Genomic DNA, 16,856 nt, shown 5'->3' on the forward strand with positions numbered 1-16,856 from the left:
AAAATTATGGAATGCTTTACCAATTTGCTTGGCATCCTTGTGCAGGGGCCTTGCTAATCTCTCTTTTCCTACAATTTTAGTACATGTGCTGCTGAAGTGAGCATCTGGGGCAAGTTATGTTACTTCTCTCTGCTTCTGTTTCCTCACCTAAAAAAGGGTGATAACTGTACTCATCTCTTAGGGTTCACTCCAGAACATGGCCTGGTGCATGGTGAGTGCCAAGGAAATGTTTCTATACGAATCAAGAGTGCACAAATAAAACAACAGTGTCTCATTTCTAAGGAGTGGCTCCATCCAGTGGAAATGAGAAAATCCTAAGATTCCTAATTATCCCTCATGTTTTATTTATACGCCTAAATCATACATTTCCAGCATTCTGTACATATGCCTTGATTTTGTTTTTTTCCTTCCCAGCTGAATACAGTGCAGACCAACTGCTCACATCCAGCTGAGAGTCAGTGATTTTAGCATCCATGTGCTCCCGTGCTCGGCCGCTTCAATCATGTCTGACTCTGCGACCCCATGGACTGTAGTCCGCCAGGCTCCTGTGTCTGTGAGATTTCCTGGGCAAGAATACTGGAGTGGGTTACCATGCCCTCTCCCAGGGGATCTTCCCAACCCAGGGATAGAACCTGAGTCTCTGGCGTCTCCTGCGTATCCTGGGTCTCCTGCGTTGCAGGCTGATTCTTTACGGCTGAGCCGTTGGGGAAGGCCCATTAGCATCCACAGTACTTAGTATGTCTCCGCTTTGTCCCTATTGCACCAAGGTCATGAGATCTTGCATGTTTTCTCTAGTATCATCCTTTTTTCAAGTCCACTCGTTTCATGTAAGTGAAGGCAAAATGGTCAACTAGCCACAACTAATCAGACACACAGGCTAAAGGAGCTTGAACTTCATGTGATCAAAAACTTTTACTGAGGTCACTTGGAAAATGGAAATGGAGTTTCCCACCTGGAGGGGCTCACAACCTTATGAGGGGTAAACATAAAGGAATGTATAATCTTCAGAGTGTGGTGAATGAGCATAGTGGACAGACATATGGAGATTCAGCCGAGGACAGAGAAGGAAAGGATCTCACCTGTGGCCAGGAAAGTGTGGTCACCGATGACAGGATCACATAAAAGAGAGGAGCCAGCTGAGGTCCATCCAGCACAGCCACTTATCTTGGGCAAATTACTTAAAGTCTCCCTGGACCGTCATTGGAGAAGGCAATGGCACCCCACTCCAGTACTCTTGCCTGGAAAATCCCATGGATGGAGGTGCCTGGTAGGCTGCAGTCCATGGGGTCACTAAGAGTCGGACATGACTAAGCGACTTCACTTTCATTTTTCACTTTCATGCATTGGAGAAGGAAATGGCAACCCATTCTAGTATTCTTGCCTGGAGAATCCCAGGGATGGGGGAGCCTGGTGTGCTGCCGTCTATGGGGTCGCACAGAGTCGGACACAACTGAAGTGACTTAACAGTAGGACCATCGTTAATAAAAGAAGGATAAAATCTGCTTCATTAAAAAACTGATGGCACTTCCCTGGTGGTCCAGTGGTTAGGACTCTGCATTTCCACTGCAGAGGGCATGGGTTCAATTCCTGGTCAGGGAACTAAGATTCCAAAATTGGATGGCCAAAAGAAAGAAAAGATACAAATGAACTTATTTACAAAACAGAAATAGACTCACAGATATAGAAAGCAAATGTAGGGTTACCAAAGGGGAAAGGATTATGAGAGATAGGTTAGGAATTTGAGATTAACAGATATACCCTATTATTATAAAATAGATCAACAACAAGGCTCTACTTACAGGACTTATACTTACCTTGCAATAAGCTATAGTAGAAAAGAATCACTTCATTGTACATCTGAAACATAAATCAACTGTACTTCAATATAAATAAATACTTTTTTAAAGAAAAAGACCCACTTCAAAGGGATATTATTATTATTTTGGCTGCACCAGGTCTTAGTTGCAGCACTTGGGATCTAGTTCCCTGACCAGGGATGGAACCCATGGCCCCTGCATTGGGAATGCAGAGTCTTAGCCACTGGACCACCAGGGAAATCTCAAAGAGGATTAAATGAGATAGAAAAATGTGCTCAGTAAATTGTGAGGCACATAGAAGACAGAATTAGTTATGGCCAGGAGCAGTATCTTAGGAGGAATAGAGATATTAGAACAGGGTAGGATGGTCAGTGGCAGGGAAAGGATCATCAAACAAAGTGAGAACCTTCATTACAAGTGAACAGCATCAGAGCAGATCAGGCGGCAGCCGATGATTACCACCCCCCAGGCAAGCCGTGAATGGAGCCAAGAGCAGACCATGATATTTATGATGACTAATCCATCCTTGCTGGGGTGGGGATAAGGGGCAAAGGGGGCCAACTCCACTCTGGGAAGCTGAGAATCAACAATGAAGAGAGCTGGGGCTCCTGGCAAAATCCTCAGCTTTCTTCATGGGGGAGAGGAAGAGATTATTGGCTGATGGAGGGTTGGTGGCATTGGGCAGGACCCTAGGGAAGCAGTGGAAGATTTGGAAGAGCCACTGTCCAGAGGGGAGAGAGGGCTGCCCAGATCCATGTTAAAGGGTGACTAGGCGCACTGACTGTGATGGGTTGTGTGATTTTCTCCAATAGGACAAAGGACAGGTGGTTGTATTAGTTCAAGGGGAAAGGCTGGCAAGGGCTGGAAGGAGAGGGGCTTGAAGCAATTCACAATGATGTCAAGCTTATAGAGGAAGCAGAGTGAGGTCAGGGAGGGCGGGTAGTCAGGGATGGATTTCTGGACGTGGGCACCAGGAAACAGAAATGTCAATAAGGTGGACCAGTGGGTGGAGTGAGAGAAAGGGGAGGCTCAGAGCTTGGGGAATCTGATGGTCAGTGTAAGCGATCCTTAATGGTAGCAAGGTTTAAGGTGGTCCCTAATGTGAAGAGGCAGATTCTTCAGGGTCCTGAAAGATAAGATGAGAAGTAATGTTTCATCAAGCTGGAAGAGGACCAAAGTTCTGAATGTGACTCTTTATGTAACATATCTAGTATTATCACAACAGCCCTTCAAGTTGAGGATTTGTGAAAAATGGAAATTCAGACACGAATGAAGAAGATTGCCAAGTCCCTCAGAACCATTAAGATGGGTGGTGGTGGTTTAGTCTCTAAGTCATGTCTGACTCTTGCGATCCCACGGACTATGGCCCACCAGGCTCCTCTGTCCATGGGATTTTCCACACAAGAATACTGGAGTAGTTTGCCATTTCCTTCTCCAATTAAGATGGGAAGATCAAGTAATTCCCTGGTGGTTCAGTGGTAAAGAACCCGCCTGCCAATGAAGGCCACTTGAAGCATGAAACCAGAACTCTGGTTGCAGTAACATTATTTAAGAAGGAGTCTTTGGGCTTCAACCAGGATGGGTGGGATAAGCATGGCAGGACGAGAGCGCGGTTGTCTCCCCCAATGCCTGCTGATGATGCCCTTCTAGCCTGAGGTTGGTAGCCTCCACATTTCGCCCAGGAGCCAGGTTCACTGAGGTCCTCCGCAATGTGGATGGGGAAGGTGTGGAATTGTCATTGCCGGAGGAACATGAGTTCTGAGCAGAAAGTAAGGAGAAGTGGATGAACTCAGCAGTTGTAAATTTGGTCACCCGCAGTTCCTCAAACAGTTACACATAGAATTACCATATGACTGAGAAATTCTACTCCTAGATATATACAGGAGAGAAACTGAAAACATATGTCCACACAAAAACCTGGACCTGAATGTTTCTAGCAGCTCTACTCGTAATAGCCAGAGTGGAAACCATGTAATAGCCGAGGAAGGGATGAACAAAAAGTGATACAGATATCCCCCACCTTTCTTGAAAGTTCACTTTACACCGCTTCGCTTTTATGAAAGACCTACGTTAGTACCTGTTTTCACTAGCCTGAAGAAATCTGAAGAGGATTTTTGCTTTTACAGTAAAAGGCAAAAGGCGAGAGTAATACTGTGTCTCTTTTGTAGTGAGTGGTTATAAAGGCAGCGCCTACCCCATGCCTGGGAGTGGCACAGTCACGCTCCTTCCCGGAAACTACACTCAGCATCTCAGCGTGCAGTCACCGTAGTCTTCAATTGTGTCTGTGAGCATCTGTGCTTTCTCTCTGTTTATTTTGTGCATTCATTAGCAAGATACATCCTGGAATAATGACTTCCTTATTTTATGCCATTTCAGTTTACGAAATGCTTCATAGGAATGCTCTACTTTCAGATAGAAGAAAAAACCTAAATATTCTATGCTGGAATATTATTTATTCAGCTATAAAAAAGGAAGGAAGCATTGATTCATGCAATACTATGGACAAACTTTGAAAAGAGTATGTGATATGAAAGAGGCAAGACACAAAAGGTCACAAATTGTATGACTGTGCTTATGTGAAATATCCACAACAGACAAATTCATACAGAGAGAAAGCAGATAGTGATTGCCAGAGACTGGGGGAAGGAGGGAACGGGGAGTGGGTAGAGGGTTTCCTCCTGGGGTGATGAAATGTTCTGAAATTAGATGGCGGTGGTTGCACAGTTTTGTGAATACCCTAAACACCACTGAATTGTATGCTTGAAAAGGGTGAAATTTACCATATGTGAATTGTATAGCTCAATAGAAACAATGATAAATAAATAAACTTTGACCACCCAGTGCTGCTCTATGGAGACAGTGCAGCAGTGAGCGGTGAAGTGATGTATCCGAGATCCATTTGCTACCCCTTGGCATCGGGATGGGAGAGCTGGAGGATGGATGAACTTGGATGGAGGAGTGTTCTAGAACCAGGATCCAAGTGAGTCCTCCAGTTGGATCTCAGGTGACTGATGACCCATAGAGTTAGTATTCCTTTCTGTGAACGGGGCAGTGGTGGCCAGGTATGTTGTAAAGGACATGAAGTTTGATGTTTTCTTAAGAGAGTCCATCTTCACCAGAATAAGGCAAAGTATGGTCAGGCTCAGTACACACAAGAGTTGGGGAAAGTTGTGGGAGCCTTTTCAGCCTTCCTTTCTCCTGGAACCATCTGGTGGGCTGTAATGCATCAGAAGATGTAGGTTCAGGTATTGGCCACTGAAAGCCGCAGACTGGTATATACCTCATTGACTTTCTTAGGGGCACCATGGCAGAAAAATAGGACTCACAAAAGCCACCACATAGGCAGGAGCCCCACACATACTCAGCTCAACTGATTGCTCCTTCGAAATCCATCAGGTCCAATTACCTCCAGCTGGGGCTTCTGGTTAGGGCTGCAGAGAACCATTTTTGTTTTTTGTTAAATATTTATTTAGCAGGTCATAGCATGCAGAATCTTCTATCTTCATTGCGGCATGCAGGATCTAGTTCCCCGACCAGGGATTGAGTTGGGGCCTCCTGCATTGGGAGAACAGAGTCTGCATTGGACCACTAGGGAAGTCCCTTTTTTGTTTGTTTGTTTTAATATCAGTGGCTGGAAACTTTATGTATTTATTTATTTGCTGTATTACACAGTTTACGAGGGATCTTAATTCCCTGGCCAGGGATCAAACCTGTGCCACTTGCAGTGGAAGCACCAACTCCTAGCCACTGGACTGCCAGGGGAGTCCCCATTTTAACAGTTTTTAAGCGTACAGTGCAGTAGCATCAAGGACAATCGTATTGCTGTGCAAACATCACCATCCTCAATCCGCAGAACTTTTTCATCTCCTCAAACTGAAATTCTAGACCCATTAAACACAAACTCTTCATTCCCCCTCCTCCCAGCCCCTGGCAACCACCAGGGTTCCTTCTATTTATCGAAGTTTGACTACCCTAAGGGTCTCACATGAGTGGAATCATATAGTATTTGTCCTTTTGTGTCTGGCTCATTTCACTTGGCATAATGTTTTCAAGGTTCATCCATGTTGTAGTATGTTTCAAAAGATCCTTCCATTTTAGGCCTAAATAATGTTACATATAATATAAACAATATTTTTAATATAAACATTTTGTTTATCCATTCATCCATCAATAGACCTGTGAATTCATTCAAGTTATTTCTGTCTTTTAGCTATTGTGAATAATGCTGCTATAAGCAGTAGTGTGAAAATGTGTTTTGAGTTTCTGCTTTTAATTCTTTTTTTTAAATTTACTATTATTTTTTAAAATATTTATTTACTTGGCTGTCCCAGGTCTTAGTTGTGGCATGTGAGATCTAGTTCCCTGACCAGGGATTGAACCTGGGCCCCCTGCATTGGGAACAAAGAATCTTAGCCACCAGACCACCAGGAAAGCCCCTGCTTTCAATTCTTGTGCACATATGTAGACATAAAATTGCTGGACATATGGTAATTCTATATTTAATTTCTTGAGGAACCAGTTAAAAAAAAGTTAAGCCTTTCTGTAAGTGATGAAAAACAGTTAAGAATTAAAACAGCCAGTTTGATACCCTGAGAACAAATAAACAAACAAAAACATACCTGGTCTTTCTGGTTTTTAATAATGTTTACCCTTCTAGTGGGCTTCCCGGGTGGCTTAGTGGTAAACAATCCACCTGCCAACGCAGGAGATGTAGGTTCAGTCCCTGGGTGGGTCTGGGAAGATGCCCTGGAGGAGGAAATGGCAACTCACTCTAGTATTCTTGCTGGGAGAATTCCATGGACAGAGGAGGGTGGTAGGTTACAGTCCATGAAGTCGCAAAAGAGTCGAACACAACTTAACGACTAAATAACAACAACTCCTAGTGCTTTAATTATTTTTAAGACAGATTATTTATAAGAAAACAGATAAAACAATTTTCAGATTTTATTTACTTGGAATTTATTTTAAAAAGAAAACCTTTTTAATGCCATGAATACATGTAACATAAAATTTACCATCTTAATCATTTGTACATATCCAATTCAGTGGCATTAAGTTCAGGTTTTATTTTAAGGTTTATAAACTCATCCAATTCTAATCTCATTGGGTTTCACGCAGGTATTAAGGCACAGAGCCTTGGGACTCTCTTTCCTCCTACTCTCATCCCTGCCGCATTTTGTACTCCTTCTGGCCCTTCCCTCAAAACCACAAGGGCAAAGCAGTCTGAGTCAGGCTGCCTTTGTGACCATCTTTGTAATACACTAACATTTCAACATATTTTTGGTAGCCCTTCACATTAAATGACTGTCATTTTGCAAAATGAAATATGTATTCCTAGGAAGTGTTGTGCTGTATACAGGTTGCTGGCCAGAGAAGGGATTTATATCTATAAATCCCCCCGTCCTCCAATGGACATGAGGTGTAAGACTTAGGGCACAAGATGTAACTTGTTTAGGGCTTATCTGTCCTCTGTCAGTGAGGGAGTCTAACTAGACAATCTGTGAAAGGCTCAAAGTCCAGGAACTGATGATGCTCTTCTTGACTCTCAATGCTAAGAGAAAGGAGCCAAGATGGCAAATGTTCACAGTCTTGCTGGTTATTGCTCAGTTGCTCAGTCATGTCGGACTCTTTGCGACCCCATGGACTGCAGCATGCCAGGCTTCCTTGTCCTTCACAATCTCCTGGAGTTTGCTCAAACTCATGTCCTTTAAGTTGGAGATGCACCCAACCATCTCATCCTCTGTCACCCCCTTCTCCTCCTGCCTTCAGTCTTTCCCGGTGAGTCAGCTCTTCGCATCAGGTGGCCAAAGTACTGGAGCTTCAGCTTCAGCATCAGTCCTTCAGTGAATATTCAGGGCTGATTTCCTTTAGGATTGACCGGCTCGATCTCCTTGCAGGCCAAGGGACTCTCAAGAGTCTTCTCCAGCACCATAGTTTGAAAGCATCAATTCTTTGGCAGTCAGCCTTCTTTATGGTCTATGGTCTCACATCCCTACCTGACTACTGGAAAAAACATAGTTTTGCATATACGGACATTTATCAGCAAAATGACGTCTCTGCTTTTTAATATGCTATCTAGGTTTGTCATAGAAGCAAGCGTCTTTTTTATTTTGGCAAGCATCTTTTTATTTCATGGCTGCAGTCACCATCCACAGTGATTTTGGAGACAGGCCTAAGCACGTTTTTTAACCTGGATCCTTCCCAGAAGCCTGGCATTTTTGCTACCTGAGCCTCACCTCATAGCTATTTTCCAACGGAAATTGGGGCTAAATGGTCTGAAGAAAAGGAGATACATGCTCATGAAAAACACGGAGAAGGTGGGGCAAGCAGGAAGGGGTAGGGGCAGATGGCAAAAACGGGATTGGGGGAGGGCCCAGTGGGCGGCGCAGGGCCCCCGCGGCCACCTGGGAGCAAGTAGAAGGGGCCACCTTGGTGGTCAGGATGGGTTCTGGGTCTCTTTCTTGGCTTCCGCGTACGTGTTCTGAGGTCTGGGGGCTGGCTATGGGGTGACACGGAGTTCGGCAGAGCTACTGCCCATTCCGGCCCCACCCCTTGCCAGGAAACGCCTCCCCGCCGCAGTGACCACATCCCCCCGCAGGTTGCCTGGGAAACGCTCGGCAGGGGCTGTGGGATCCAGGGCACAGTTGCCCAGCAACAGGTGGTGCCCTCCCTTCCGCCCTCATGTGAGGCAACTGTCCAGCACCCTCTGCTCACACAGGGAAGAGCGGCTCCGACGGAGAGTCAGAGCCCGGGACCCACTGCCTGAGGTGAGGAGCGCAGGAGGCCCCTGAAGGTGGGGGACCAGAGGGTCCGCCAGGAGGTGAGCAGAGACAAACAAGACGGGGGTCGGGCAAGACTGGGCAAAGCCGGAGAGGCGGGGACGGCGGTGGAGGTGGCAAACCCAGGGGAGCCTGCAAAGAGCAAGACCAGCTCCAAGCAGAGTTGTGAAGGCCAAGGAGCACCCAGGGTGCCGGCCGGGCCCACACCCGGGCAGGGCTGGGATAGGTCTCACTTCCTCACCCCGCACTTCCTCTTCCAGGCAAGACCTGAGGGGGGCTGAGACGGGAGGAGAGGAGCCCTCAGGGCTGTTTGAGTTTTATCTGGGGCACCCTGGAGTCTGGGAGGAAAATACAGCTTCAAGGAAGGGCCTAGCTGCAGACCCAGGTGGGCCCTGTCTCTCTGGCCATCTGGCTCCTTCCCGCCCTTTCTGGGACTCCGGGCTCCTCTTTCTGCGTGGGTCTGTTTCTCACCCAGATGTCTGGGAGCCCGGCTCCCCTCTGTCTCTCTCCTCCCCGTGGTCACACCCCTGAGGCCCCCCTCTGTCTCTCCTGGTGGTATCAACCTTGTCTCAGGCGCTTCCTCTCCTGACCGCTGTCTCCTCAGATGCCTCCAACCCCAGCGCCGCCCTCGGGGCAGACGGAGGCCTCCTCATGGGTCCCGCTGCCCTGCGGACCCTGCATCCCCATCATGGTGGCCCTGGCCGCTCTGGCCGCCGTCTTCCTCCTGGCCACAGCCGTGTTGGCCGAACGCCTGTTTCGCCGCTCCCTCCAGCCGAACCCCAGCATCCGCGCACCCACCCTCGTGTGGCGCCCCGGAGGAGAGCTGTGGATCGAGCCCAGAGGCACGCCCCGAGAGCGCTCTGAGGACTGGTATGGCTCAGAGGTCCCCCTGCTGACGGACGGGGCCCCAGACCTGCCCGCCCAGGGGGGCACCTTGGAGGCACGAGCGACAGCCCCACCCGCTCCCTCAACCCCACGCTCCCCCCCCAGCAGCCCGGTCCCCCAGGCCCCACCCAATGCCCCAACCCAGAGCACCTTCTGGGGGCCCCACGTCTGGGAGGAGAGGCCCCAGGCCCCAGGCCTGGTGAGCTGGGCTGAGCCTGAACAGAGGCCAGAGGCCAGCGCATATCCCGGGAGCCCCCAGGCCCGGAGGGTGCGGCCAGGAAGCCCCGATCTTGAGTGGGGCCTGCAGCCTCGGGTCACCCTGGAGCAGATCTCAGCATTCTGGAGGCGTGAAGGCCGAAGCAGTGTGGGTTTCTGAATCCCCAGGGCCTGCCTGGAGGACTGGCCTTCCAGAGACCCTGGGGGGAGGCCCAACCTCAGAGGGATCTTAAGATCCTGAGGCTCCCAAGAACTTGAGCTGACACCTGAGATCTCCTTGATCTTGAGGAATGCCCGTCCCAGGCCTTTTACTTGTGGATTTCGGTTCCCCTGGCTCTGGGCCTGGGAGGCCTGGATGTGGACAGAGCCTGTGCTTTGGCAGGAACTCAGTGGTGTCTTTGCTTAGCTGCTGGGGGCTGTGGTGCAGAGAACTGAATTTGGGGCTGTCTCTGGTGACTCAGGCAGTAAAAAAATCTGCCTGTGATGTGGAAGACCCAGGTTCGATCCCTGGGTCAGGAAGAACCCCTGCAGAAGGAGATGACAACCGACTCCAGCATCCTTGCCTGGGAAATCCCATGGATAGAAAAGCCTGGCGAGCTACAGTCCATGTGGTTGCTAAGGGTTAGACACAACTGAGTGGCTAACTCAAGGCAACAGACAGGAAGGAAATAGCATCAACACAGCGGCTTCCACCTCTCTTCTGCGTGTACCTGAGATGCCAACACTGGAGTGAAGGCTCCCATAGATGCCGAAGAACAGACTGTGGTGATGACGGGTGTCAGCCACTAGCAGGAGAGACAGGAATTCAGCTTCCCAGGCCCCCATCATCCCACCAGAAAAACACATACAGAGAGGTCAAGATCCAACAGAACATCTTATTAGATACAAACTGTGGCTTTGCCCCCCTGCTGGTGGCAGGAGGCCCTCTCTTGCCTGCAGTGGGACCTATACAGCCTGAAAAAAGCCAGCAGGCAGCAAGTCCTCATGAGGCCATCTCATCTTAGCCCTCTGGATCTTACCCCTCCACATGGGGGGAAGCCTGATCCACGGAGATCTGAGTTTGATCCAATGCAGAAGGAACACTCTTTTGGAGCAAGGCAGCTCCTAAAACCGCGTCCCTGGCCATCTTTCCTCCCAGTTCGCTAGCTAGAGCTGCCCCAAGACAGGCTTACTTATAATGCTCCACCCCACAAAAATGGAGCCCCCATATCTGTATCAGCTGACCTCCCCTTTGGGCATGGAGCCAGGAGTTGGGGGTGGGGTGGGGGCAGGCGAAGGAATTTCCATTCCCTGGGATCTGACTTCTCAAACCTCAGTCCTGAATGTTAGGATTTCTGCCGTATCAGTTGACCACCTGTACTTTATATTTTTCTTTACACATGGTTTACTGTTTGCTTAATAAATTTATTTTACAAGGAATCTGTTGTGTATCATTTCTGTAAATGGAAAACCAAGTACCACTGGCCAGAAATAGAAGGTTAAACATGGAAATAAATACAATGTAAACAAAGATATCAAGTTCTACGTAGACTTGATTTTCTGCTGGAGGCATTGACCTAGAGATTTGCCCTTTTTTTGTTAAAAGGATCAACAGTGTTGTTGTTGAGTTGATAAATCCTGTCCGACTCTTCGTGACCCCATGGACTGTAGCCCTCTGTCCATGGGATTTCCCAGGTAAGAGTACTGGAAAACTCTTGCCATTTCCTTCTCCAGGGGGATCTACCCAGGGATCAATCCTGCGTTGGCAGGTGGGTCCTTTACTGCTGAACCACCAGGGAAGCACCGTCAGCAGTGTTAGAAAAGTGGCAGAGACTCTAGCGCATCCTGAAACCTGCCCCCAGATGACCTGCCCTGGGAGGAGCCATCCTGTGCGACTTAATGCCGGCCAGGAGTCCCTCCCCCAAGTTCATCCACACCCAAGAAATGCTGGGGGGTAGAGGCCAACACTCTGCTCTTCCTGCCAGGAGGGCCTGGGAGCCTCCCTTCTCATTGCTTGGATGTCAGAAGTTGGAGCAGCAGTCAGGGAACCAACACACCCACCTCCCCTCCCACACGAGGCTGAGGGACCCTCCCCTTTTCTCCCACCTCACACTCATCCCCTCTGTGTTCCTCCCAGCCTGGCCCAGGGGGTGGAGAAATCAGACCTGACCCCGCCCTCAGGGAGCTCTGGGTCTCTCTAGCAGCTGGGGGTGGAGGGAGGTGAGATAAGACCGGAAGACACTAGTGATACAAGATCAGTCCTGTCTCTGTCACTCACAGTTGACTAACAGTGTTACTTCTCCTTGTCACCATCAGCTAACCAGACTCTGTTGTGGGGACTCCGCCCACGGGGTGTGAACGGTCCCAGGGAAAGGAGAGCTCAAAGCTTAGATGCCTGTGCACCAAGAGCTCAGCGGACGGACAAGGCCCCAGTGCTCCGATCTGGTTCTATCACCCACTCACTTGGAGAAAAGTAATTTTTGTATTACTGGGCCTCACATTCTTTCTCATGATACAGAGAGAGTTGAAAGTTAAACCAATGCTCTATTGGAGCTTTCCTAGCTGTGACGTCTAAGGATACAATAAAATGAAAGATGGTCTGTACACTCACATGTGGATGAATGTCATCTCCCTGAGGCAGAGTCCAACTTGCTGTCCCCAAAATCTCCTTTATGTCCCCAGACCCAGAACAGGATCTAAAATATCTAAAATATAGCAGAAGCCCAAAGAAAGGGAAAGGGGAATGACTGTATAAATAGATGGATTAATAGATGCACTCATTTTACTCTTTCTCTTTTTCCTTTTTTTTGGCTGTGCTCCATGGCACATGGGATCCTTGTTCCCCAACCAGGGATAAACCTCATGTCCCCTGCAATGGAAACCTGAAGTCTTTTTTTTTTTTTGAAACCTGAAGTCTTAACCATTGGACCACCAGGGAAGTCCTTTCTCCTCTTTATTTTGAACCTCTCTTCATTTTTAACACTGTTTTGTTACTTTCTCATGCTGAGTCCTTCCTTTACGCCTTTCAGCATTTAAAATATACTTCTTAAAAAAAATAAAAAATAAAATGTACTTCTTCAGGACTTCCCTGGTGATCCAGTGGTTAAGACTCTGTGCTTCCAGTGCAAGGAATGTGGGTTCGATTCCTAGTCAGGGAACTAAGATCCCACATGCTACATGGCCAAGAATTAAAAACAAATGTACAAAACCATAAAAATAAAGCATACTTCCTGAATGGTCCTTTACCTAAAAACTGCAGTCTTGAGTCAAGTTCTAGAGTGTCTGCTCACTCTCATTCATGACAGCTGGCTTCCTCTTATGTTTTCTAAGTTGGGGCTATGAACTCAGCTCCAGCAGGGCCTTATCCATGGAAATCCATGTGACCAGCTCCAGGGTGTCTCTTTAGAGAGCTTCTGTGTTTGCTCCAGCCAAGGATGCTTCAGGGGAATCACCAAGCCTGGACCACATTATTTGTTCATTTTTATTTGGGCTTCCAAGACTATATAAATCATATAAATTTGAACCCCAAATTTAAACGAAGGCACATCTTTGCTTATGAACTCTCATGGGAGCCTTTCCATTGCCACCAGTTCTCAGGGTGTGACCCATCAGGTTCTTTTGTACTCCCTGGGTTTTTTTTTTTTTTTTTTTTTCCTAGTCTGCATTTTTCACTGAGAGTGTCACCCTTTAAGGGACTGAGCTGAATATTAGAGTCTCAGTTTTCAGTGCCCCAGGTAAATCTTCTTCTCCAAAATATAGGTGGAGGTAAAACCCAAACTCCTTCTTTTTGCCAACTGTCCATGAGCTCCCCCACCTTTGGTTTTCGATTTCCTCTTTGTGTGAGGCTCCGGGGATTCCCCTTAGTTTCTTGAACCTCGGCTGTGCTTTGTAAAGGATGTTTGCTTGATTTTATGCAGCATTTCTAGATGTTTCACGGCAGGCATGTGCTTGTCAGATTAATACCATTCACAATATCACCAAAAACAAACAAACAGCCGATTTCCTCTATAACCAAGGTCAAATCTTCACAGCTAAACTTCTGGAAGGACCCGTCTGTCCTAGCAGGCTTCTATACACTTCCGGCATTCTCCAGAAACTGCTTTCCCCCAAACCAAGATCTGCATATGTTAATCAAAGGACACTACTCAGTCTCCTGTGAGCATCTTAGATATTTTGATTCCCTATCTTTTTATTTTTTGGCCACACCACATGTCATGGGGGATCTAGTTGCCTGACCAGGGATCGAAGGCGAGTCCACTGCATTGGGAGCGAGGAGTCTTAGCCATTGGATCACCAGGGAAGTCCCTGGGTCAGATAACATTTCATGTTCCTGTACACTGTGGAATATTTTGCAGCAACTCTAGTTGTGAAGAGATGTCTGCAGGCATTGCCAAATGTCACCTGGGGTGGGGTGGGGAGGGGAACCAACCTCTCAGATCTAAGTGACGCATTTTAATCAATTAACGCACCTGCACATAGAGCTTGCAACCTGTCCAGGGAAAGGCCCACTGGGGAGCTAGACACAGCTACCAGGTAGAACCACATGTGCCACCTCTTGCTGATTATCAGGGGCACCAAAAAAGGATTAAGATGAAGAGATAAAACAACTAACCCTGGAGGAAATGATAGGGATAGAATTGGATAGTTAAACAAGTAGTTGTAGAAGTCCCAACAGGGGACTATACAGAAGAAACCCTAGGAAATTTTGGGAGGGCATTGTAAGTTAACGATAGCTCAAGAAAGCTACTGGGAGAAGGAAATGGCAACCCACTCCAGTGTTCTTGCCTGGAGAATCCCAGGAACAGAGGAGCCTGGTGGGCTGCCGTCTATGGGGTCGCACAGAGTCGGACACGACTGAAGTGATTTAGCGGCAGCAGCAGCGGCAAGAAAGCTATTGAACATTATTCAATGAAGCAAGCTTGCTTAATTATAAAACCATAAGCAAACCCATAAGATATGCCCCAGGCTACTAGAGGGAAGAAATGTCACCATTCTTCTACTAACAAGATAATCCTATTTGACCTCATAGGGTCAGACACTTTTCTGCCTGATATGTATGCCTAACATCTGCATCTCCATCTACCTGAAGAAGGCGGTCTTCTCCCCTCCCCCCTTTTCATTAGAAATTGTCTCCCACTCAATCCTCAGGGCAGAGCTCCCTCACCTGCCCACTTGCATCTCTTAAAACCGTCTATATTAATAAATCTACTTCTTGCTATCACTTTGCCTCTCGCTGAATTCCTTCTGTACTGAGACACAAAGAACCTGACCCCCAGTAAGCCCAGACACTGGGTGAGTGATTCTAATTAAAAAATTGTGGATTCAAGTCCCAAACTGGGTTTTGGCTGGGTTCAAGTCCCAATCTGATGCAAATGGTTTCAGAAACAAATAAGATAATACACCATGAAACCAGCAGAGGCTTCTAGGAAGACAGTGCATCACAATGTCTTTTGTAATTGAAAATTATAAATTATAATATAATTTGGAAATTGCAAATTTGATTGCCCAAATGAAAAAGTTAATCAAAAGAATGTATGGGCAGAAAAGGTTTTTAAACATCTCTCAGGATGTAGAGGAAAGAAATGGAAAACAGGTAAGAAACGTTAAGAGATGAAGCGTCAATTCATTTAGTACTTACCTAGGGGCTTCCCTGGTAGTCCGGTGGCTAAGACTCTGTGCTGCCCATGCAGAGGGCCCGAGTTCGATCCCTGGTTGGGGAGCTAGATCCCACATGGTACAACGAAGATGGGAGATTCTGTGTGCCACAACTAAGACCTGGCTGGATCTTAGAAAAAGCAAAGGAATTCCAAAAATTATCTACTTTTGCTTCATTGACTATGTTAAAGCCTTTGACTGTGTCACAACAAGCTGTGGGAAATTCTTAAAGAGATGGGAATACCAGACCACCTTACCTGCCTCCTGAGAAACCTGTATGCAGGACAAGAAGAAACAAAGCCAGACATGGAACAAAGAACTGGTTCAAAATTGGGAAAGGAGTATGTCAAGCCTGTACATTGCCACCCTGTTTATTTAACTTATATGCAAAGTACATGATGCGAAATGCCCGGCTGGATGATTCACAAACTGAAATGAAGATTACCTGGAGAAATATCAATGACCTCAGATATGCAGATGACACCTCTTAAATGGCAGAAAGCAAAGAGGAACTAAAGAGCCTCTTGATGAAGGTGAAAGAGGAGAGTGAAAATGCTGGCTTAAAACTCAACATTCAAAAAACTAAGATCATGGCATCTGGTCCCATCACTTCATGGCAAATAGATGGGCAAACAATGACAAACTTTATTTTCTTGGGCTCCAAAATTACTACAGACAGTGACTGCAGCCATGAAATTAAAAGATGATTTCTCCTTGGAAGAAAAGCTATGACAAACCTAGACAGCATTTTAAAAGCAGAGACATCACTTTTCTGACAAAGGTTTATATAGTTCAAAGCTATGGTTTTTCCAGTAGTCATGTAGGGATGTGAGACCATAGACATAAAGAAGGCTGAGTGCCAAAGAATTGATGCTTTTGAACTGTGGTGCTGGAGAAGACTCTTGAGAGTCCCTTGGACTGCGAGCTGATCAAACCAGTCAAATCCTAAAGGCATTCAACCCTAAATACTCATTGGAAAGACTGATGCTGAGGCTGAAGCTCCAATACTTTGGCCACCTGATGCGAAGAGCCGACTCATTAGAAAAGACCCTTATGCTGGGAAAGACTGAGGGCAAGAGAAGGGGGTGACAGAGGATGAAATGGTTAGATGGCATCACTCAGTGGACATGAATTTGAGCAAACTGAAGGAGGTAGTAAAGGACAGGGAAGCCTGGTTTATTGCAGTTCATGGAATAGCAAAGAGTCGGACATAATTTAGTGACTGAATAAACAACAGAAGAATTATATAGATTCATCTGTATAATTACAGATTACAAAATTATGTAGCGCTCAGCAAGGTGAAATTCACCACATCTCGAAAGCAGTAATAAGTGAAAATGACAGGAGAGGATAAATGAACTGTCAGAAAAGATTATGGATTTTTTTGGTTCTATTTTAATTATTGTATCCAGAGCATCACAGAACTGTTGCCTCAGATAGGTCACAAAAAGAGTTCTTTTGCGTCTTCTGCCTTTCCCCCAATGGACTTGTCATCCTTTGGAATTAGATTGGCATTTAAAAATGC

At 46.8% G+C, this 16,856-nt stretch overlaps 1 protein-coding gene and 2 non-coding genes across 8 annotated transcripts; 2 read left to right on the forward strand and 1 right to left on the reverse strand.

The window, feature by feature from the left end:
* LOC139032923 (U6 spliceosomal RNA) lies at window positions 1-104 on the reverse strand. The gene has a single exon (XR_011485561.1). It is a non-coding gene; the product is annotated as a U6 spliceosomal RNA (small nuclear RNA).
* Window positions 105-1,526: 1,422 nt separating this feature from the next.
* TRNAG-UCC (transfer RNA glycine (anticodon UCC)) lies at window positions 1,527-1,599 on the forward strand. The gene has a single exon. It is a non-coding gene; the product is annotated as a tRNA-Gly (tRNA).
* A 6,355-nt stretch (window positions 1,600-7,954) lies between these two features.
* C33H16orf54 (chromosome 33 C16orf54 homolog) lies at window positions 7,955-11,116 on the forward strand. Of its 6 annotated transcripts, none has more exons than XM_070461188.1 (2): window positions 7,955-8,134; window positions 8,416-11,116. In XM_070461188.1, exon 2 carries the CDS (start codon window positions 9,201-9,203, stop codon window positions 9,855-9,857), a length of 657 nt encoding a protein of 218 aa, XP_070317289.1. In that variant the 5' UTR covers window positions 7,955-8,134; window positions 8,416-9,200; the 3' UTR covers window positions 9,858-11,116. The 6 variants fall into 6 exon arrangements, with proteins under 6 accessions (XP_070317289.1, XP_020740313.2, XP_070317290.1 ...); XM_020884654.2 differs by lacking the exon at window positions 7,955-8,134 and having other exon boundaries at window positions 8,221-8,981; window positions 9,201-11,116; XM_070461189.1 differs by lacking the exon at window positions 7,955-8,134 and having other exon boundaries at window positions 8,221-8,637; window positions 8,857-11,116.
* The last annotated feature ends 5,740 nt before the right edge of the window (window positions 11,117-16,856 follow it).

The sequence above is a fragment of the Odocoileus virginianus genome, chromosome 33 (assembly GCF_023699985.2).
Source record: "Odocoileus virginianus isolate 20LAN1187 ecotype Illinois chromosome 33, Ovbor_1.2, whole genome shotgun sequence".
NCBI classification, from domain to species: Eukaryota; Metazoa; Chordata; class Mammalia; order Artiodactyla; family Cervidae; genus Odocoileus; species Odocoileus virginianus.

What these genes read in the sequence shown, in the direction of transcription:
- C33H16orf54 (XM_070461188.1), top strand. Translation starts at nt 9,201, where the DNA reads ATGCCTCCAACCCCAGCGCCGCCCTCGGGGCAGACGGAGGCCTCCTCA.